The sequence below is a fragment of the Mastigoproctus giganteus genome, chromosome 5, assembly GCF_048544385.1.
Source record: "Mastigoproctus giganteus isolate SK-2022 chromosome 5, ASM4854438v1, whole genome shotgun sequence".
In the NCBI taxonomy this organism is placed as follows: domain Eukaryota; kingdom Metazoa; phylum Arthropoda; class Arachnida; order Uropygi; family Thelyphonidae; genus Mastigoproctus; species Mastigoproctus giganteus.
In genome coordinates this window covers 188,146,137-188,170,418 of record NC_143579.1, presented here as the reverse complement: position 1 = coordinate 188,170,418, position 24,282 = coordinate 188,146,137, and the positions used below count along the sequence as shown (strand labels likewise).

Here is a 24,282-nt window from a genome sequence, read left to right as displayed (position 1 = left end):
AATAGTCATCCATGCGCAACAGTGTCAAAAGCTTTTCTGAAATCCAAATATATGATATCAAAATTATTTTTTGCATCCAGTTCCTTTGAAACCACATCATAATATCCTATCAAATTTGTCAGACAAGACTTTCCCTTAACAAACCCATGCTGTGACTGAATTATTGCTATCTAAGAAAGCAGGCTTATACAGCATCAGCCAAAAAAAAAAAAAAAAAAACCCCATTTCCTATTTCACCTATCCATTCATTCAAAACTTTTGTTCGGTTCTTCCACGAATTTATTTAAGCTATCAAACTTCCACAACAGATGCAAGTTTGTTCCAGCAATCAACCGCCCACTAGATAAAGGCAAATTTCCACACATCTATTCTGCAACTGTCTTTCCTTAATTTGAATTTATGCCCTCTCAAGTGTGCAATCTGTGCAAGAGGAAGAATGCCATCAGCATCGAGATTGCTCAAACCATTCAAAGCCTTATAAATCTCAATCAGATCACCTTAGAGGTGCCTAGTCTCCAAATGCTGCAATTTGCAGAACTTAAGAAGCCTGTGTTGGTAATAGAACTCCTTTGTTCCCCTCACCAATCTCATTGCCCTTCTTTGTACTCATTCCAGTAGCTCTACATCCTTCTTAAAATGAGGCCTCCAGACCTGTATGAAGTACTCAAGGTGTGGCCTGACCTTATAGAAAGAGATAATCACCTCCTTATCCCTGCTAGCAAAATTCTGTATATCATTGACAAGACCCTATGAGCTGCTCTGGAAGCCTGTTTGCACTGCTCAGAAAACTTGATATCTGACTGCACAATTATCTCCAGGTCTTTTTCATTTGCCACTGAGTGTGGTATTGTGCAGTTGGCACGTTACTCTGGGATTACTCCTACCCATATGCAGTATTTTGCATTTGTCAATGTTAACCTTCAGCTGCCACTTCTCAGCCCATCTGCCTAACTTTTCTAGATCTTGCTGCAGTAGTGTTCTGTGATTACTGTCGTTACAATAATGGAGTGAAGCATTTATTATCATATTATTTCAACGCCAGCAGTGCTGAGATATGACCCCTATACATAATAGAGCCAACAACAATTTTTCGAATATCTGGTCTTCATTCAATTAAAGAATGAACAATCAGACAAGATTATTGGCACTGAACTACAAACAAATCATACAAGACTCTTGAATATGCAAATTTTTATTTCATAAACAAAGAAATGATCTGGGGCAATTGACACAAACTGACCCTGACTTTAGCCTATAAGAGAAATATGATCACGACAGTTTTGACTTTTGAATAAAAAACTGTAATTATTATCTGTGTTAGTTAATTTACAGTCAATTTAATTAATTTATAATTTACAGTCTAGCATGCCAAGTTTTTATATTAATGCAATTCTTTTGTTGTGAACTTTCCCTTCCTAGATAATTAGTTAACCAGAGGGGATTCACAACCAAGTTATCCATGATTTCATAAAACTGCCAAAAGTTTAAAGGAAACATGAACCCCCAATGAACTATTTAGTAAATGAATATAATTTTAAGAAATAATTCAATGTTATTTGTACAGTTTTTGTCATCGTTTTGACTATCATATACAACTGCTGACTCAATTCTCTGTTATGTTAAATACATTTTGGGAATTTTTTCAATTTCACTCTCAATTATTTGACAGCATTGTTGCAGTGGCAATGTCATCATCTAACAAACTCTCAACAATAGCTTTATGTTCCTCACAGCTACTATCACATTACTGTCTGCTTCTAAGGCAGTGTGTTTTAATAATCTTCTTCTCAAAACCGCTATCTGTGAAGCAGTTATTGCAACTGTTCCAATACTATTCCAAGAAATAACAATACAGTAATTTTCCCCAACTGCATGTTTACCAACCACTGATTTGAGATAACACAGCTTGATATTTGTAGACTGAAATTTTATGTTCTGCACTTTTTTTTACATATAGAGTTCAAATGACAATTATTGCTCCTACCTCCTGAACCTCATGGATTTGTTTATGCTCCACCCTAATGGTTTCCTAACTTTTGTCACTCAAGTCACACTTGGAGTTAAACTATATTTGCTGAAAACTTAGAGTTGCCAGTGAGCTCAATGGATTTTTCTCATTTTGTGACACACAGTTTGGGAACAACTGCAGTCTATCTCCTCAATACACTTGTCAGTACCACATATACAGTGTTGCTAATGGACACATTGCTCACTCTCTGTAGATTTTTTATTATTGATTAATATTTATGGTTTTTTTATATGTATTTTAGACTTATTTTCATAATGTGCTGAAGATTACTGTGTTTTGCCATATCAAATGAAAGTGGAAAAAAAAAAAAAAAGAGGAGAATAACTGATTTTGTGTGCATATGTGTGTCTCTCTTGTTCCATCATCCTCTACTTATATTTTGTTTCCTTCCTAAAGTGTCAACCTTATTGTTAGTTTTATGTTGTATAAATGAAAAATGAAGTTTACTCTAGTTTTTTAATATATTTTATTGGCACATTTATTGTTTTCACCCAACTTCCTATATTCTATGAGATATAAGTATTGCCCACCACAGTACTTTTTCAGAAATATATATACACAATGAATATACTATATGGGATTATTGTATTATGAAGAGAATCCATGACATTCCCACTCGGGCTGCAAATTTTCCTTTTCTTTTCGGTTGCTAGTTATATATTACTTAACCAGAGCAGTTATATATTACTAGTATATAACTGCTCTATATATGTTGCAATATATATGTTGCTAGTTATATATTACTTAACCTTTTGTCCATTAAGACAATTTGGTGTCTTACAATTCATAAGGTAATGAATACTTAAATTTAAAAGGAACAGAACATGTCACTGGTTAGTTTTAAAATGTGCTATTTTAACTTATCTTGCACAATTACAATATTCAAAAAAATTTAACACTATGTTAACTTTGTTAAAAGAAATAAAGTACAATACCATAACCATTTACAGCAGAAATAATGTCTGTGTTCTCATTATTTTTGGAAAGTCTTGGATAAGCTCTTCCTTTACTAGGAACAACAATATGAGTAACTCATCTGTTACTCATAGTGTTGTTCAATGGCAGATCTAGGATGTTGGAGAAATAAAGTTATGATGATTCATCTTTCCTTTTCCTACCCTTTATTGGTCTATAAAATACTCGGTGAGGTAACGTCATTTCCTTTTCTGAGGCTTACACACTGGGATTAGGTGAAAATTCCTTAATTGGATGTAGGTTGGTTTTGTCCTGTATTCTGGGACTCTCCTGGTTATTTGATTCTTGAAGATGTTGATGCATACAGATTTTTATGCTGATGTTTCATTGATCACTGTTGACTGTTCAATGGGGAGGGACTGTATAAAAAAAATTCTTTATAATACTCAGTTGTTATATCTCCTCTATGCAGCCCTCTCAGTTCAGATAACTGCAAGACGAACTGAACCGAGAGGGTGCTGTTGTTGCTATTTGTTTTATAATAGGTAACATGTGCTCAAATAATTCATTCTTTATACTCAGTACAGAATAGAATGGTAAGCTGCATATTCCTATTTATTCTTTTTGTTGTAATTGGTTATTTTTTAATTTAATTTAACTGTTCTGTAAGGAAGATCTGCAATTTATAACTATATTAGATAGGATGTATTATTTTAATTATTATAAAATTCTTACAAATTTAAATTTTATTTAAATATTCCTATATTTGGTAATAGCTATTTCTTTTATTTCCTTATTATTATCTACTATTGTTATTCTATATTTCTTCATTATTGTAATCCTGTTTTTGTCCATTAAATATAATCCTTTAACCCTTTGTAGGTATACCAGGATCCCTTTATTTTCTTTGCTTTTCACTTTTTACTAACTAACTCTAAAATTTCATATACCTCAAAATCTATTAGAGCAATTTGAGGGAAATTGAGGTACTATTACTATGCTTATTCTTACCTCCTTTCTCCTTATGTCAGCATAAGCTTTCTTTTGCACATGTATAAAATAAATAAAAACACCACATCTAATGTGAAAATTATGGTTGGCTCTTTTTCTTGTTGTTATTTGGTTTTTAGGAGCATTAGCAACTAAGGCCATATTGCTCTGGGGATATGTGGCGGTCATTCCCTAACCTTTCCACATCCTCCGTATTTGGTGGTCACAGGCTCGAACCCAAGTCTGATCAAGAAGCGTGTGCTACGCACTGCTGCTCCTGCCCACCTGGCTATGGAGGTGCCTACTTTTTTTCCGTATTATATTCTGTATATTTGTTTCAAAGCTATCTTTCGGGCTAGCTGTTATCTTGCCTGTTTGCTATTAAATTTAAAATTTAGCATATTTGCCTTCATGTTCATTTATCTGGACCTAGTTAAACAGGCAGATAACAATCAGAAACAGATAGCCTTGCTAATTATTGGTGGGATATATTGAATGGTGTAAGCCTTGAAAAAGTGCCATTTAATGTATCAGATTATCAATAATTAGCTGCATAATCATTATATTTATATTTTATTTTATTGCTAATTATAAGTTTTTTTTTCTAGGGTATAGCAATGTAAATCAACACGGGCTATCTTAGTCTTTATAGGTTCTTTTGGCTGTATGGCCTGCTGAGTACTTTTATGCCTATCTTTTAATACACTTTGAATACCAATATAGTACCAATTAGATTACAGACTGATGTAATGTTCTATCTACAATTGATGGCATTAATCTGATCTGACATACCCTTTACATCTATTCCAATATTTCATAATAGATTATATATATATATACATACTTTTTTTTTTGGTTTTTGAAAGGGTCCATGGATCTCAGTAGTTTGGGAATACTCAGTAGTCTGTTCTAAGGAATGCATTTGTTGAATGAAACTAGATATGTACATACATATCTTGTTTGCAATCATGAGCCCAGAGAATGTTTATCATTGTTATCTCATTTTTCATATAGGGATGTAAAGTTCTTTGTTAATAAGCAGCAACAGTATCCCTCTTGAAGTTTTAACATCAACCACCACTTCTGAACTTTAATTTCAATAACATTAGCTTTACGCTGTGAACAAGGGAAAACTTATGAATTCTGATATTATTATTGTTTTTGGATATATGTTTGCAAATAATATCATTACAGAATCTTCTGTTCATGTTATGTTACTATAAAAAGTTTTGAAACATTTATTCACAGACACTTACAAATGCTAATGAAAAGAGAATGAGATGTTGTTATGAATTAAAAAAAATAAATAAATAAAAATAAATATTTATTTCAGTTTTAGAGTAGTTAAATATCACTGACCAGGAAAAAATGTGAAAAATATTCACACATGGTTGCATTATAAGCTTTATAATTTGTGTTATGAAGGGTTTTACTTTTCATTAAAAAGTAACTGCTATTAGGGACATGATAATTTATTTTTATAATAAATATTATATTGTTGACTATAAGAACCAATTTCACTAAGAAGCTTTCACTAAGAATTTCACAAATGTTTTTTTTTTTATAAAGTTACTGCCATCATAAATATATTTTATTTTTCTGAGTGAATATATTACTACTAACTGTTAAGAAGTTTATTTTGTATCCTCAAATCAACTCAGTACTAGGAGTTTCGCAGATTCCTTAACTTCTCACATTTGGAATTGCCATAGAACAAATCCTGATCGCGCAAATTTGAGTTGATTTTTTTTTTTTTTTTTTGGATCTGGCTTCAACATAAGTCAAAACACCAAAATTAGATAATGGTCAATAACTCTGTAGTTTTACATCCACTCTTAGGCACTTTGCCCACTGTAATGATGTAATTTTAATAAGGTTACTTGGAAAATCACCTAATTAGTCTGTCCTATTATTTGTTGTGGAAATCCTACTACTAATACAACTTCAAGGAGACCATGGTGCTACTACAGGCAATTGATCATTCATTACCTGACTTGTATGTCACCACGACTTTTGGTTGCTAAGTAAGATGCGATTATGAGGGGTAAAAGTGGAAGAGACTGCTGTTAACATTAAATTAGTGGAAATGATAGAAGTATCTGTGTTTATCCTTAACTGAAGTAAATGAAAGCGAGACAGAGGCACATCACATTGCCAAATACCTAAAAAATTACAAGAGTAATGTTTTACTACATGTATTTGTACACAAAATACTCAGTAGGGTATAATAAAATAATAAGGGTCAAAATGTGATGAACCAAAGGAAAAAAATTTGTAGTGCATTTTATTTTGACAATTTCTCATGATAGGTTTCATTTCCGACACTAAATTATCAGCCAACTGTTATATACTTGCCAGCTTTGGGTCCAGCAGCTAAATGGCCAGAGGAACAATGGTACATGATATTACACATTTACAATATCCATACACTTTTAAATCTCTAGCCTTCTCAGTGAACTGGCTTGCCTACAATGAAAGGAATGCGAAGATGGGGGAAACCCCTGGTGCTGTTTGACATCAACGTACTTTACACTTTACACAAAAATTCAGCAGTAGTTATGCCAACACAACCCACCAGCCCTCCTGGATTTTTTCATAATTCTGGAAGATATCAATGCATTTGCATTGATATCTTCCAGATATCTGCATCACAGTACTGAGCTTAGGGATCCAAAAAGAGAAAAATCACCATTGTCCATGCTTGTGATGACACACTGCTCACTGTAGTCATATATTTATTAAGAGTACACAGAAAAGTCATTATATTTGTTTATTACTAATAAATACAGGTAGTTCCCACTTTCCGAGTTCACAAGTTCTTTTTTTTCAAATATCAAGTATCAACATTAATCCCTTCATGGATTATCCTGAGATATCTCATTTTTAGTTTAAAAAATTATTTGGAACTACATGAAATATCTCAGGATGCAATAATACACAAAGCAAACATCCAAATTTAGACCCGAAACGTATTTTCTCGGGCATTTATCTGGCTAATATTGCATTAGCCAGGTAAATCCCAAGATTTCTCAGGATTTTCTTATGCCTCGCAGCAGACGACTGGCTTTCATTTTACTCATATCGTACAGCAATGTAAGAACAGTAGCCCGCATTCCTGTGCTGCCAGTAAGAAAAATATAATTTGCCATCCTAAATGCAGAATACTGAACCCATGAAAATAATTCACAAAAACAATATCGAAAAATATTGCAGCACCCTCTTGAACTGCCGCCCCGTAAGCGATACTTACCTTGCCTATCCCCTTGGGACGGCCGTGTGTTAGAATGTAGTTAGTTCAAGATTACTGCTTGTGGTGGGAGGTTACTGCTTGGGTGTTCCACTTGATTTTTTAAATTTATTTGTATAATGAGTAATGAAGAGTTTTTCTGTTCCTTTCTTTTAGCTCAAGCACTAATTTATTAAAAAATCTGTATAATTTGCACACTTTTTAACATACACGAGATAACTCGGGATAGCCCCAAATGGGTTAATTACTCCCATGTATTTTCTACAAAAAAATAAATAAAAAACACAAAAACTATACAATGAGTATTCGCATGATGCATACTTTTAATCTGTAAAATAAAAAAGTCAATCCGTTACAGCACATTTTCCGGAAAAAAATGTTCTGGGTAGGGGTAAATTACAAAAAATTTACCTAAACATTCGTAAATACAACATTCAACCAAGTGCATAGCTATACAGTACATTACTACTGTGTGTGCATTTATTTTTTCAGGCAGAGATAAGGAGAGAGGTCCAACTCTTAAAGAACTTTGGAAAAAAATTCTATATTTTAGATGCAATCAAAATAATAAAACAAGCCATGGACAAAATTAGAGAGAAGAACATGGTGTTTGAAATAAACTCTGTAATCATTTTATTGATAATTTTGAAGGATTTCAAGAACCAGCAGCGATCGTACAAAATGAAATAGAAGTGGTCGTTAATATTGCTAACCAATTGCAGCTTGAGGTTTCTACTAATGTCACTGATCTGTTCAAACACACAATGGAGAGCTTACAAATCAAGACCTCTTTGAAATTGCAAAATGTGAAGAGGCCGAAGAAAAAGAAGATTTAATAGATGAAACTCCTGTTCGTTCCTTTACTCTCAAGGGGCTTAATGAAGCTTTGCAACACATAAGCAATGAAAAAGCAATTGAGATTTTCAAGTCACAAGATTCAAATTTTGAGTGCACTAGAAAAGTTGCTACAGATTTAAAAAAATTCTTATGCATGCTATCATGAAATTTATAAAAAAAGAGAGAAGAAGACTGTCTTGGCCTTTGAAGCATTTTTGAAGAAGAAGAAGAAGGAAAAACCAACGAGTGCCGAGCCAACAATGAGTGAAGAACCATCAACGAGTGTGCATTTAGTCGATGATGATCAAGAATAAACATTCTTTAACATTTGTATGACATATATAATTTCTTTATTATTATAATCTGCTTGATTTTAAAGGCTATGTTTTCATTTCTTTGGAAAAATAAATCATTCTTTAAGCATAAAATATTATTTTGTTGACCTTTATTTAACATTACGTCTATCAAATCCCGCTTTATGAGTTCGCACTAGAAATGAATTAACTCCTGACTTATTAAGTCAGGAACTAACTGTATTTATATATTATATTCAATATAAGGAGAAATGGATTACTAATTTGCATTCATGAAACATTAAGTATTGGTCCTATTTACATTGTAATAAAAAAAATTGATAAATTACTTTTACATAAGTGTAATTAATCCAGTGGTAGTACTGCGTTGCTTGTCAAGTCCAGTGGGAAAATGCTTAATCCCAGTGACTCACTGGTTTTAGATTAGCAGTTATTACTTTCTTAATAGTGTCTTTAGTTTCGAGGCTGCTTTTCTTGGCCATTTACATTGTTGTTCACTTTGTGTAAGCTGAGTGGGACTGTAAGGTAATGCAATATCATTTACATTACTCCAATGTGTCTAGTCAACTACAGTTCATTGTGCAGTGAAACACTGCTTTTGATCATAATGGCATGATTTTCACTATCCAAAAGCTTTTCAAGGTTCACCACTCTCCTATGTGGATATTATCATGGGAAAATAAGAGAAATCTGGGAAAAGTTTGTGGCCACCAAAAGTAAATCAGATAATGAGCAGTGAATTTTCATGTAGTGAAAGAATCTTGAGTTGAAATAAAAAGGACATGAATAACTTTATGTTACTATTTATGATAAGTGTTATATATATAGGCAGAATTAATGGAACTTTATTTTTTTTTAATGAAATATATTAATTTTAAAGTGTTTTCGTATATATTGGCTTAATTTGTGGTGTTACAGTAATGCTTAAGTTTCATGCAATTAATGCCTCCACAAACCTAAATTTCACGAAGATTATTTGTTTCGTGTTTCTATTTTATGTTATCAAAGTTTTTCTAAAAATTTAAGTATAATTCGTAAACTTATTTTTTTTTCATTAAAATTAACGAGTTTTTGAAAGGCCAAAAAAAAAACACATTTGCAAAATTTCCAATTATTATTAAAAAAATGAAGAAATAAAATTAATAACCATTACAATTTAATGGTAAAATGTCAAGCATTCAAAAAAAAAAAAAAAAAAAAAATGTACTTTTTCAAATGTTAAAGTTAAAATCTGGGACCTGTTGGACTACCAAGATCACTAGTGTTACAAAACAGAGCAATACTACCAATGGGCTCATCAATAATACAGGCGTTCCTCAACTTACATAAGGGTTTGTTCCGTGGAACTCTGCGTAAGTTGGAATTTCCCTAAATGCTTGTGCAGCACTCCCAACTATGCTTGTTGAATTTGATTGAAGCAAAAGAGAAATGTTTGACAAACATGTAAATAGAATTATTTATTCAATTTGTTTTATCTCATGCATAGGAAAAATTACAAAAGTGTGCAATTACAAAAATTTCAAAATTATAAAATTCCGAAAAAAAAAAAAAGGGAGAGGACAGTCAGCAAGTTTTACCTTTTGAGCATCGTTGTCAGAATCAACGTCTCCAGTTGATAAGAACGCTACTGCAGAGGTCGGGGGCTATGGAAATTTAGACGGCGACTTCACTGCATACTTTAACATTGTGGAAACCAGTGCGATGCTTGAACCTATTAAACCACCTGTTGCTTGCCACGAACTTGAATTGAGGTGTGCCGTACTTATCCTTAATATCTTCATTAATATTTCTTGCTTTTGCTTGAATGGCCATTAGACTCGGGGGCACTCGCTTCTGAATCTGATTTTCCGTCCACATTATTTCGTCCAGCTTTTCCATCTTCGATATAGCTGAATGCTGTTTTGTGATCATTATTGATCTTAAATGCCTTGATCCTTTAACATGTTTTTTTATACGTGCACTGTCCTTTGAAATAGTATTCACTGTTGAAGCAGCAAGACTCAATTCCCGTGCAATAGATGACAAACTTTGTCCTGCTTCTTATTTCTTAATCATTTTCATCTTCATTTCTAAATCAATTTTGTTTCATTTCCTATCACTGCCACCACTTGCACTTTCCATTGGTTGCTTTCCTTTCATCATTGTAATAAGTATATAGAAATGAAGAGAAGATTCTGAGAATTTATTTATGTTTCTTATATGATTGAAGATTTTAGTGAAGGGAAACACATTTTACCATAATAATGTAAAAACCCACACAATTCCAGTTATTCGGATTATTGCAAATGCAATAAGATCGATTTTACTACCTGTTTATAATTAGATGCACTAACAGAAAAGCCCAATAAACCGGAAAGTGCAAATTGTTTTTATTGTTTTATGGTCGTGACCCCTAGAAATGTTCTTTAGAAAAATATCAACAAAGCCATTCAAAACTGATTCTTATAATGGAACATATGATAACGATTAAAGGGTAGAGCAACATTATAAAAATGACCTTTTAGAGAGATAAATAGCTTAGTTATATAGCGAAAATTTCAACATCTGAGGTCTTGGAACGAATTACCAAAAAAAAAAAAAAAAAAAAACAATGTTATTGGGTTCACATTGCGATGTTTTCATGATACCTCCATTTATTCCTATGGGATGCAAAACACATTTCCATGATTTTGTTAAGTTTACACCGGCAGGCAAAAACTTATGCAAAGTTGAATTTACTGTTGGTGAGTGCCTGTAGTTATTTTTCAATGGTGTCACACACACACACACACACACACACACACACACACACACACACACACACACACACACACACACACACACACACACACACACACACACACACACACACACCACCCCAACTTTGAATTTTCTGATTTAAAAGTTCAATAGCAGAAATAAATGTTTTACATTTTTAAGGATATGGATGAAACCACCATTTCAAATACTGAAACAAATCAACAAATAATATTTGCCTTGTTTCAATTATTGAAACAAAGCAAATATCATCCTCCTTGCTAGAAATTTTACACATGACTGACTGAAAACAAGTTGCCAATGTGCAAAACACTATTGTCAGAGATAGGAAAAAGAGAGGTAGTTTGTTATTGCATCAGCATAGTGTGAAGAGTACCTTACTATTCCTGTGAATCTGTTCAGCCTTGTTAAAGAAATTCTGCATGAATATTTTTGGCTAAAATCACTCATATGCTATAAACAACAAGTTAAGCTTTTTCCCAGTTTTACTTATCAAATTTCTATTGCCTCAGTAGCACTTTTATCTGAAACTAATAAAAAGAAAACAGGGTAGTATGAAAAGTCCAGACTTTTGCATTAAATTTCACAATCCAAAGACAGAGTATGTTCAGGCACATTCTACAGTTTGCAATCAGTTCTGCTTCAATGGGATATCTGACAAATTAAAAATTTCAAAGACAAATGAATATGAACTGGTAAATTAAAACAAAATTATGGTAAAAAAAAAAAATCTTTAAAAATAAAAATTATTAGTTGATCTGATAACTGATAAACAGCATTTTATTTATTATTTATGTTTTTGAAAATTACAAATTCGGAATTTTGTCTTGTTTGGATGAAACAAAAAAAAAAGAAAAAAAAAAGAAGATTAAATAGTAATTGTAAAACTGCTTACATGAAAACAAGCCTACCTGAAAAGTTTTCTTTGCATTGAAAATACGTCCCTTGGTAGTCTAAAGAAGAAAAAATGTGTAAATTTATTTTATTTTTACTTAAATCACCAAAAAGTGAAAATCCATGGTTCAGATAGCACAAATACACATACAAAGGTCTGTAATAAAGGTGTTGCAGGTCATTTTCTGAGGGCAAAAAAGCAACCAAGTATTTTTCACTTCCATACTGCCTGTAAATTTAATTTTTGTTCCTATAAAATGCCATTAAGTTCAACATATGCAAAAAAAAAAAAAAAAAAAAAAAAATCCTATACAAAATTGCCAAAAAAATAACAGACTAGCGGCATTGTATATTAGTTTAGAAAATTAATATCTTTTTAATGAGCATTCTAAAAATCGAAAATAAAAATTCAAATTTATGTTTAAAATAATTGAAATTCATTTAATTGTCTACATAATGCAACAACATTAGAATTCTCAAATTTTTATACACGGTGCCCTAGCAGATGCTTCAAGATGTAACTAAAGATGGTACAACCGTCTTTAATTACAAAGCAAATATATATGTACAAATATTTTTATGAATTCATGGTTACTGTATATGGGTACCCCTTTGGAAATCTACTAAACAGCATGTATTTTCGAAAAATATAGAAATACAGTAATAAATGAACTAATTAAGATGGGGTCAAGAAAAACCACTATGATAATAAAATAAAAATATTTGAAGGTATCAATGAACAACAGTTATGAGGGATGTAATTCATGGTTGCTGACATGAGTACTTTAACATAATCTTTTTCGTTGCTAAATTTAATCAGAAGATGTTTAGAAACTTTCTAAGACGATTTCAGATTTTAGACTCGTGTAAATTTATGAGTTATACTCCCCCCCCCCCCGATCATTCAAAAATACCTTCAGATAATTTAGCATTAGCATAGGCACATGATGCAAAAAAGCAAGCTTATATTGCATCAGCCAAAAAAAAAAAAAAAAAAAAATTAATTTCACCCATCCACTTGCTCCAAAAGTCTGTCTAGTTCTGCCTTGAATCTATTTCAGCTATCAACTTCTACGAGAGATGGAAGTCTGTTCCAGCAATCAACCACATGTTGGCTAAAGGCAAACTTCCATGCATCTATCCTACAACTGTCTTTCCTCAATTTGAATTTATGCCTTCTCAGGCAATTATTCTGAGCAAGAGGAAGAATCCCATCAGCACTGAGCATGCTCAAACCATTCAAGGCTTTATACACCTCAATCAGATCACCTCGCAGGTGCCTCGTCTCCAAACACTGTAATCTGCAAAATTTAAGCCTTTCTTTGTACGAGCAACTCTGTTCCATTCACTAATCTTGTTGCCCTTCTCTGTACTTGTCCAACAGCTCAACATCCTTCTTAAAATGAGACCTCCAGACCTGTATACAGTACTCAAGCAAGCTTATATAGCAAGGGGATAATCAAGGGATAATCACCTCCTTATCTCTGTTAGAAAAATTCCTGTATATCATTGACAAGACACCATGAGCTACTCTTGCAGACCATCTGCACTGCTCAGAAAACTTCATATCTGCCTGCACAATTACCCCCAGGTGCTTTTCATTCTCTACTACTGTCAGTGTTGTACAACACAGTTGATACATTACTCTGGGGTTAATGCTTACTATTTGCAGTACTTTACATCTGTCAATGTTAAACATCAGTTGCCACCTCTCACCCCACCCGCTCAACTTTTCTAGACCCTGTTGCAGCAGCGTACTGTCATTAGTGTCATTAATAACTCTGCCAACCTTCGTATTGTCTGCAAACTTGGACATTAAGCCTGATATACCATCATCAATATCATTAATAAATACAGAAAACAACAATGCACCCAACACTGAACCCTGGGGGGGGGACTCCACTAATAACATTAGTCCATGAAGAACAGTGCCCATCCCTTTATACATAGCAGCAATTTGCCTCCAATGCCACACTGATCCAATTTGTGCAGCAGTCTTCCACGAGCAACAGAATCAAAAGCCTTTCTAAGATCCAAGTATATGATATAAAAATTATTCTTTCCATCCAGTTCCTTTGTGACCACATCATAGTATCCAATCAAATTGGCCAGACAAGACTTCCCATTAACAAATCCATGTTGTGTACAAGCTATAACTGAAGTCTTGTCTAGATAATCCTGCAATGCTTCTTCAACCAGTGGCTGCATCAATTTCCCTGGAACAGAAGTTAAACTAATGGGTCTATAATTACCAGTCACCCTTTGATCCTCCTTTGTGGATTGGGATCACATTTGCACACCTCAAGTCCGTGGGTACCTCCCCTGAGTCCAAGCAAGCTCTCATAATTATGGTTAAGGGTTTGCTTACTTCCTTAGCTGCCTCCTTTAATATAACTGGATAGATTACATCCAACCCTGGTGCCATTATGTTTATCTTCAACAATTTCTCCTCTACTTTACTCTCAGTTATTACAAGATTATCTAGCTTACTGCCAGAGTTTACTGCCGGTATTCCCCACCCTGAATAACTTCTCATGAACAAAATATTCATTTAGTATGTTAGCTACCCGAGCAGGATCATCAACAGTTGAACCATCGATATCAAGTGGACCAATCTGATTCATCCCCTTCCTTCTAGAGTTTACATAAGTAGAGAACTCTTTGTTGTTTTTCTTTGAATCCTTTGCCAAAGATTTCTCGTAATCTGCCTTTGGCTGCCTAACCTCCTTTGTGACTTGATTACAGACTAGCTTATATCTAATATAGGCTTCTGTGATACCTGTTAATTTATATGTATTCCATGCATTTTTCTTCCCTGCCACATATCTAATTAGTTCCTCTGACCATTTAATTAGTTCATTTAGGCCTAAATCTTGAACAATATTTCTTAGTTGGTATGAAAAGCCTAGTACCTTCCAACATTAATTTTTTGAATGCTTCCTATTTTTGAATTTGCTGTTGGTAACATCATCAGTTGGTCCCACCATATAGAATTTATATACTGTCTCAGACCATCATAGTCGCCTTTATGAAAGCAAAAACCCTTCCCTTTACCCCTAATGGTAGTTACCTCTTTGGGTAAATCCCACTTCAGCACACTGTGATCACTGCCACCTAGTGTTTCTTTTACCTGCAGATTCTTAATGCATGAAAAATCACTACTGATAATCAGATCAGGAATATTACTCCCTCTAGTTGCTTCCTGATACACATATTGACAAACCCACAAATTCCAGTCAATATTTGGGAAATTAAAATTCCCCGTTATAAAGACACTCTATTTCTCTGTACAGCTGTTATTATACTCATCAGAGTCAGAGTTATTATACTCATCAGATTTCATTTCAATAATATGAATCAGGAGCGCATTGTCCTCTTTCACCATATTCGGACTATTCTTGGCCAACCAACATACGATATGGCTGTGAGACTACAGAAGGATTTCATCTTTATAGCCCGTGGCAGACAACACCTGAGGTTTGCTCACAGATGCAAAGCAAACAAGATTATCCAGAAGGGATTTCAGTACAAACAACCGTTTTCTAATGAGTGCATGGGACGTACCTGTCGGAACTTCGGCTTCAAGACTCTGCGCATATGGATTGTTTACCTCCACCGTGACATACAGCGTGCTTCAGCGAGCAAAGCAGCCCTACTAGTCAACCTTAAGGCTCTGATTCCCGATCCTATTTACACCAATGTAATCAATACTTTATGCTACCAGGCCATCAGAGAATCAGATTGTTATTGTGCCCGACAGAAACGTAAGTTCAATATTTTAATTAATGAATCAAGTCAATTTCGTCGCCAGCATAATGCCCCTTCCACAGGTTGCACAGATTTCGTATTGAACCTGAGCAACAAGCAGTTATCTGCAGAACAAATAGACCTATTGACTCTTGGCATGGCATTTGCCGTTCTTCCAAAGTACCCACCGATCACTGACATCACCTTAGGCGTGGAAACATGTTTATCATGCCTCCCAGAAGATGTGGCCAACGCAATCTGCTTAAAGACTGCAGCAGTTCTACACCATGCTTGCCCAGTCTCTTTAAACCTCAGCCGTATGCAGATTTCTACCCTCAAGTCACTAAAACGGGATTCGTCCATCGTCATTCTACCGGCGGATAAAGGCCGTCATACGGTTGTAATGAACCGTGCTGATTACGTGGCAAAAGCCTTACTGCTTTTGCGAGACACTTCCGTCTACAAACCCTTAACCGTTACCCCCAGCAGAGCATTGGAATGATGGGAGTCAGAGGTGAATATCCTCATCAATAGTTGGCTCAAACAGGGGAAGATAACACAGTCAACCCGTAATCACCTCAGTGCCTCCGGGTGTCAGATCCCATGGTTTTACGGCCTGCCGAAGGTACACAAAGAAGACACACCACTAAGACCAATTGTATCCTGCTGTGGATCACCGACTTACGAGTTGTCTAAGTTTGTCTCGAGGCTTCTTTCTCCTCTAGTTGGCAAGACCACCTACACCGTCTTGAACAGTATTGAGTTCACAGAAAGGATCCGCACTATATCCATCTCACAAGATCAAGTCATGGCATAGTTCGATGTAATATCACTCTTTACCTCCATCCCAGTGGAACTTGCCATCTCTTGTGCAAAACAACTCTTGGACAATGATGAAACCCTTAGCGACAGAACCAGACTGACACCTGATGACATTTCCACCGCCCTCAGACTGTGCTTAACAGGGGGTGCAATCATGTTTAGCGACTCAATTTACCAGCAGGTGCATAGCACAGCCATGGGTTCCCCTGTCAGTTCGGTCAGGGCAAACATCGTGATGGAGGAGTTAGAGGGACGTGCGTTTACACACGCACCAGATCACATCGCCTTTTGGTGTCGCTATGTAGACGATGTGTTCGTAGTTATCCCTAGAGACTCAGGTCAGCGAATCCTAACCCACCTCAACTCACTATCGCCCTTCATAAAATTCACGATTGAGCTGGAGTCGAACAACACCATACCATACCTAGATACCCTCGTCCGGAGCGAAGACACATGCTTGAAGACGACAGTTTATCGTAAACCTATGTGTGCTGGCCAATTTACCAACTTCCGGTCAGCACACGCACGGGGTCACCTCCTCACCACTGCCTGAACCTTGCTAACTCGCGCCTGGACACACACTAGCTCTGCAGGTGAAAGACGCACAGAGATCACCAGGGTCAAAGTGGACCTTGCGAGGTGTGGCTATCCCATCGACATCCTTGACAGGTGTGACCTACAGGCACGCGACAACGTGGCGACCAACAGTAACGTCAACGGTGGTGAGTCATCCACGAGGGCATTTATCCCATACTACCCCAACCTGTCATAACAGATCGGTAGAATCCTAAAATCACATGGGATAAAGTGCATCCAACTCCCAGGCAAGAAACTGCGTTCTCTCATTTCCAACGTGAAAACACCTGTCCCCACCCTTCTGCAGAGCGGTTTGGTCTATCGCATTTCTTGCCGTGACTGCACTAGCTGCTACTTTGGAGAGACTGGACGTCGGCTCGAGAAACGTCTCTCAGAACATAAAAGGGCTATCCGTTTGGCAGATGTGGAACATCTGCCAAACGGATAGCCCACCTATGTCTGGACAACCCACCACGACATTGACCCACACAGTGATGTCGTGGTTGTGGACAGGTCCCACCATTACCTACGGCGCACCTGGTTGGAATCTTTAAACATAAAATGTTCGGATACCTTTTTGAACAGGAACAGTGGTTGTCAAGTTAACCCCATCACAGAAGCAATAATTCTGTCCATAGACAAACGCTGGCCGTGTCACCACCATACATCACAGCCACAAACTTCAACCTCAAACAATAAGCCACGCGCCTCACGCACCAACTTGGCAGTGCACATCTCCATTCTAACTGTCATTTAATATATTTTCTGTTTAACTGAAGAAGGCTGTCTACTCAGCCGAAAGCTCTTTTGTATATTAACCGTTCTTTGTATGTATGTTCTAGTATTAAACTGCTCTGAGGAATTATAATTTTTTCATTTCATCAGAGTCATTAGGCCTATAATACACTCCTACTCTCAATTTTGCTTTCCCAGTGTTTATGTCACACAAAACTGACTCGACACTGCACTGTCCAGCAATATAGACTGGCTGTACTTCCTTGGATTTTATGTGTTTCTTAACCTTTAGCATAACCCCTTCTACTTTCCTATCCTGCCTATCCTTCCTGTACACATTGTACTCCCCAGATTTGAATTCTGCATTCCTTATATCTGTGTGACACGACTTCTCTGTTATAACAACAATATCCACCTTTGACATTTTGACCAACACCTCAAATTCATAATATTTATTTACCAAACTCCTAGCATTGGTGTACAAGCAAGTATACATGCACCTGTTCCTATTCTTAGCTACCATTACAGAGCCGATGTATTTACTTGTTCCGCAATGACTCCAGCAGTCTCTGGAATCTCCTGCATCTTGTTTTCCAAGCTGCAGCTCATTTCAATAGAAGCAGTGCATGAATCACTTTCACCTCTGCCAGCGGCTACTGTCAATCTATTAGTCTGTTTATCCCCCCTCCCCAAAGCTAGAAGTTTTCTGACTCACCTAACTCTGCCTTGATAGCAACAGCAAATATTCTTGCATCCTTTCTATTTAAGTGTATCCCATCCCTGTAGAAGCAGTCGCTCCTGTTAACAAGCACAGAGCAGGCTGAGGAAAATTCTACCCCTTGAGCCTTGCACAATCTCTTCAGGGCCGAATTGATGTACAAGGCAATCATCATACACTCCCTCCTATCTTGTCTGGGTAGTAGTAGTAGTGGCATGTGATGCAAGAAAGCAAGTGTATGAGCTTATGCAGCATCATCCCAAAAAAAAAAAAAAAAAAAATCACACCATTCCCTCCAAATGCCTGTCCAGTTCCTCCTTAAATTTATTTAACCCGTCAACTTCCACAATGACAGATGGAAGTTTGTTCCAGCAATTAACCACCCGCTGGCTAAAGGCAAATTTCCGCACATCTATTCTACATCTGTCTTTTCTTAATTTGGATTTATGCCCCCTTAGGTTCGTAATCTGAACAAGTGGAAGGATCCCATCAGAATTCAGTGTGCTCAACCCATTCAAGGCCTTATACACCTCAATCAGATCACCGCGTAGGTGTCTAGTGTCCAGCCACTGCAATTTGCAGAACTTAAGCCTCTCTTGGTAAGAGGATCCTTTTATTCCCCTCACCAATCTTGTTGCCCTTCTCTGTACACGCTCAAGTAAATCTACATCCTTCCTAAAATGTTATGCAGTACTCAAGGCATGGCCTGACCATTGCCTTATACAGAGGGACAATCACCTCCTTCTCCCTGCTAGAAAAATTCCTATATATCATTGACAAAACCCCATGACCTGCCCTGGCAGCCTGTCTGCATTGCTCAGAAAACTTCATATCTGACTGCACAATTACTCCCAGGTCTTTTTCATTTTTTACCACCTTAAGTGTAGTACCACACAGTTGGTACGTTTCTCTGGGGTTACTTCTACCCATATGCAGTACTTTGCATTTGTCAAGATTAAACTTCAGTTGCCACTTCTTAGCCCATCTGCCCAAATTATCTAGATCCTGTTGCAGTAGCACACTGCCATTACTGTCATTAACAACCCTGGAAACCTTTGTATCATCTGCAAACTTCGACATTAAGCCTGATATACCTTCATCAATATCACTGATAAATATACAAAACAACAGTGGACCTAACACCGAACCCTGTGGGACTCCACTAATAACATTAGTCCACGAAGAGCAGCACCCATTAATTACCACCCTCTGTCTCCTCCCACTTAACCATCCTTTTATCCATTGTAGCAACTTACCCTTAATACTATTCTGCTCCAATTTGTACAATAGTCTTCCATGCGCAAAAGTGTCAAAAGCTTTCCTGAAATCCAAATATATGATATCAAAATTATTTTTTGCATCCATTTACTTTGTAACCACACCATAATATCCTATCTAATTTGTCAGACAAGACTTTCCCTTAACAAATCCACGAATTGAAGACACTTTCAAATTCAACCCTAACTCATGGCTGTTTTTCGCCATTGACCTCTATTTCTTAAGTAATTCTGCCGGTGTCCTACTCTTAATATCATTAGTGTCAACGTGTACAAAAATATCACCTATTGTGCCCTTAAAAGATGATATCCGTTCTACAATGTCATCAACCTTTGCCCTTGGAAGATATACCCTTGTCCTGTTCCACCTATCCTTTTAACACGATATGTTCCCCATTTTCCTGACAATAGAGTCACTGACAACAACCAGTTCCTTGGGGACCAGCGCATTCTGTCTTGGTGGTTGCTGCTGTGTTGTGTGATGTTCAAGTGCAAGCTCTGGCATTGATGTGGGTAGCTGAGAGCTTGATGGTCCACTCAATTTAAATCCTTCGAGGGCAGCCACCCTGTCCTTCAAGCTCTGATATAGGCCCATAACAACGCTGAGTTGGCGCCTGATTTCCTCACACTCCTTACATCGTGCACACACAAAGACATTCCCCTTGGCAATATCATGTCCCGTTCCTGATTGCTCCACAAACATCAAACAAGCAGTGCATTTCAAAAGGCTGTGATTCAGAGGACAACCACCCACCCTCAGTTCTACCCTGAGCCACAGCACTCCTTATTAGTTTGGGCCTTTTGCTTTGCTGTTCTGGTCTGAATCATTATTTCTATTCAATTTCAAATAAAATTTCAATACAAAATATAACCCTAAACTTATATCCTAATGCAGTTATAACACTATATGTATTTAATTTGGTATCGAGTATTATCTCCGAGTTACATTATATGACTTTCTTATCTCCTTTCAAGTTATATATATTAATTTATAATGTTAAGTATGTAAAAACTAGGTCGTTATATGTATTTAGTTAAAAAAGTACAATTTATTTGACAATGAAATTTAATAAAATTATTAAATTTTACTGATTAATTGATACTACTATACTTGCTATCTAGTTTTATGATAAACCTTACGCTATCATAGAAGTTTAACATTGAAAAATGCAAAGTACTGCATATAGGTAGAAGTAACCGCAGAGAAATGTACCAACTGTGTGGTACTACACTTAAGTTGATAGAAAATGAAAAGGATCTGGGAACAATTATGCAGTCAGATATGAAGTTTCCTGAGCAATGCAGACAGCCTGCCAGGGCAGGTCATGGGGTGTTGTCAATGATATACAGAAATTTTGCTAGCAGAGAAAAGGAGGCCTCATTTTAAGAAGGATGTAGATTTGCTTGAGCGTGTACAGAGAAGGGAAACAAGATTGGTGAGGGGAATGAAGGGATCCTCTTACCAGGAGAGGCTTAAATTCTGCAAACTGCAGCAGCTGGAGACTAGGCACCTGTGAAGTGATCTGACTAAGGTGTATAAGGCCTTCAATGGGTTGAAGGCCTTATACACCTTAGTCAGATCACTATTCTATTCAATATAATTAAAAATTCTTCACTAATCAAATATATCTAATGCACTAATAACACTATGCACTGGTTATGCTATTAAAATTTGAATTTTCTTATCGATATACCAGATATGCAGCAATAATAATACCACGCTACCAAGTTTGCTTTATATGTATTAGGCTATATCATCATGCTTGAAAGTTTAAGTTAATTATAATATATAGCAAGATTATTCAATTAATGCCAATCTAAGTGATTCAAACTTTGGAGCTACCTATTAACCACAATTAAAAAATTTGAATTCTACCTCTCACTCTATAATCATAAAAATGGTGGCAAGATTCGAATAATACAAAGGTTCTACATATATTAAGTTATTTGTTGTTGTTATTTGGTTTTTAGGGGCATTAGCAACTAAGGCCATATTGCTCCGGGATATGTGGTGGTCATTCCTTGACCTTTCCGCATCCTCCGTACTTGGTGGTGACGGGCTCGAGCCCTGGTCTAATCAAGAAGCGTGTGCTATGCACTGCTGCTCCTTCCCACCTGGCTACGGAGGCGCCTACATATATTAAGTAGTAACCTAGAAAATCTCTAGCTACATTAAAAAATAAAATAACAAGCATGACTAGGAATATAAAGTTACTTACAGAGTACAATTTAATATGATAATTATGTCAATAAAATGGAAAAATTCATTTTTACATTATACTTACTGGTAGTTATATAATAATATTACTGATTTATCCTTAGAAGTTATGATCATGATATCCATTAAACACGTGTATTTCATAACTTACTTCACAGTCCCTTGACTCTAAAACTAAAGCACTAAAATTTGGTGAACTGGCTACTAGTAATTGCTGATGCTGCCTTCATTTAAAGAGTGAGTCTGGATACAAATAAAAAGATAATACAAAATATGGAGAAAATAAAACAACTGTAAAGTTAACGCTCGAGTGTAGGATACAAGATGGAGTTTGTTTTTACATTGTGAGATAAGTTTTTTGAGAAATGAATTTTAAAGTTGTGTAAAAATGAAGGTAACTTTCAAAGTGCATAATTTAGTGGGCAATTTGAGGATTTATTTTTTTAAAATAAATATTACTACAAATTCAAATTCTTTAGAAAAAGATCAGTTGGAAAATGTTCTCTCATGGGTAAAATAGCCACTACAGTCAGAATAAATGTTTTTGAAGTTTAAACAAAAAATTATCCAGCCAATATGAATAGGATAATGGAATATTGAGATAATAGGATATTGTATTGGAAAGCAACACAACAGAGGCCTTTGTGGTGTGGGTTTTACTGCTTCAGCATGCTGATGGTTGTCTTCAGTCACTTTCAATTGCAATGATTTTCACTGTGTTTGAAATGCAGTATTTTCCACAACCATTGTTGTCCAGTGGCTCTCCAATGAGAATGGACTCAATGGATGCCTGTTTTCTACATTTGGTTGTTTTATTTATTTGTCATGCTTTTCTGGTTGGTTTACTGCCATCAGATTTTTTGGCCTCAGTGCTTGTGCCAGGGCATTGGTCTAAATTCGTTTTTTTTTTTGGCTTTTAAACTTGGTTGCATTTGCCTCCTATCTAGAATGTTCACAAAATTTTTAGATATGTATTCCTTCCACAGTTCTCTTTCTCCTGGTTTTCTATTTTCTGTTGTTTTATTTATTTGTTATGCTTTTGTGAATGGTTTATTGTATCTTGATGTGATATTTCACATTTTTGACCTTGGCACTAACAAGTGGTCACTGGTCTAAATTTGTTATTTATTGGTTTGTAATCATGACTACATTTTCCTCTTATTTAAAATGCTGTAAATTTTAGATATTTATTCCTTCCACTGTAGTCTTTCTCTCACTTTTTTTTCTCCCTTACTTCTGTCTTGGTTTTTCTCCAGTATTAGTTTATCTACTTGTTCTTTGCTTTTCTCGCACTTTTCCATTCTGCCTCTCCCCAAGTTTATTTTACATTCATTATATTCTAGGCAACATGTTGTTGGATATGCTTACACAACTTCCTATGTTTGCCAATATTTCTTTACTGCTTTATTTCTTCAGCCCTTTTATTTTGCTTCATAATCTACTAAATTTTAATATTAATATTTTTAATGGTTGATTGATTAGTTGTTTGGAGATTCATGCCAATGAACCAAAGTGGATGGTTCACTGGCATGTCAATTTCTTTGGCTACCATGCACCACTTCATCTCTGCCTAGAAGTAAATTTTATTATGAATTACGTTTATATGGGTTTCTACATTGATTTTCATGAATTCAGGTAGAAAAATCTTGAATAACTCATGTGAGGAACAGTAAAGTTAACTAGTCCTGATCAAAGAGGCCTTTTAAGATTTCTTTCAGTTAACAATGGCATTTGAATCCTGACTCCAATTCAATAACAACTAATAAATAAAATATTATAAATAATATTATTTAAAATTGTTTGCATAAAAAATTAAGGAAACTCACCACTATTTTAAAGAAATCATGTTGTAGTGCTTGTGAAGCAGTTATTCTTTTATTTGGTTCCACCACAAGACATTTTCGAATCTATAACAACAATTTTATATTACTAAACCTGTATATATTTTTAATTGTTAAATGAGGACTACCACACACACACACACACACACACACACACACACACACACACACACACACACACACACACACACACACACAATAGAAATATTTTGGAACCAGGGTATTTGTATGTAATTCAGGAGAGCACCATATGTGCATGATTTGTTGGTGCCATATGTAAATCACTTCACAGCAGTCTTTTAGTCACAAATATAAAAGTTAACTGCCCAGTAAGTCTATATTATGAGCTATAGCAGACCAGATGG

The 24,282-nt window shown here is 35.6% G+C and overlaps 1 protein-coding gene across 3 annotated transcripts in view; it reads right to left on the bottom strand.

Annotated features, from left to right (window-relative positions):
• PhKgamma (phosphorylase kinase gamma) overlaps positions 1–24,282 on the bottom strand; it is a 318,732-nt gene that overhangs the window by 20,975 nt on the left and 273,475 nt on the right. For all 3 annotated transcript variants that reach the window (XM_090374302.1, XM_090374304.1, XM_090374303.1), the window contains exons 11-12: positions 23,903–23,983; positions 12,001–12,042 (exon numbers count right to left, since the gene is read on the bottom strand). In XM_090374302.1, the coding sequence (XP_090230428.1) occupies positions 12,001–12,042; positions 23,903–23,983 (123 nt within the window). The remainder of the gene's footprint in view (positions 1–12,000; positions 12,043–23,902; positions 23,984–24,282) is intronic.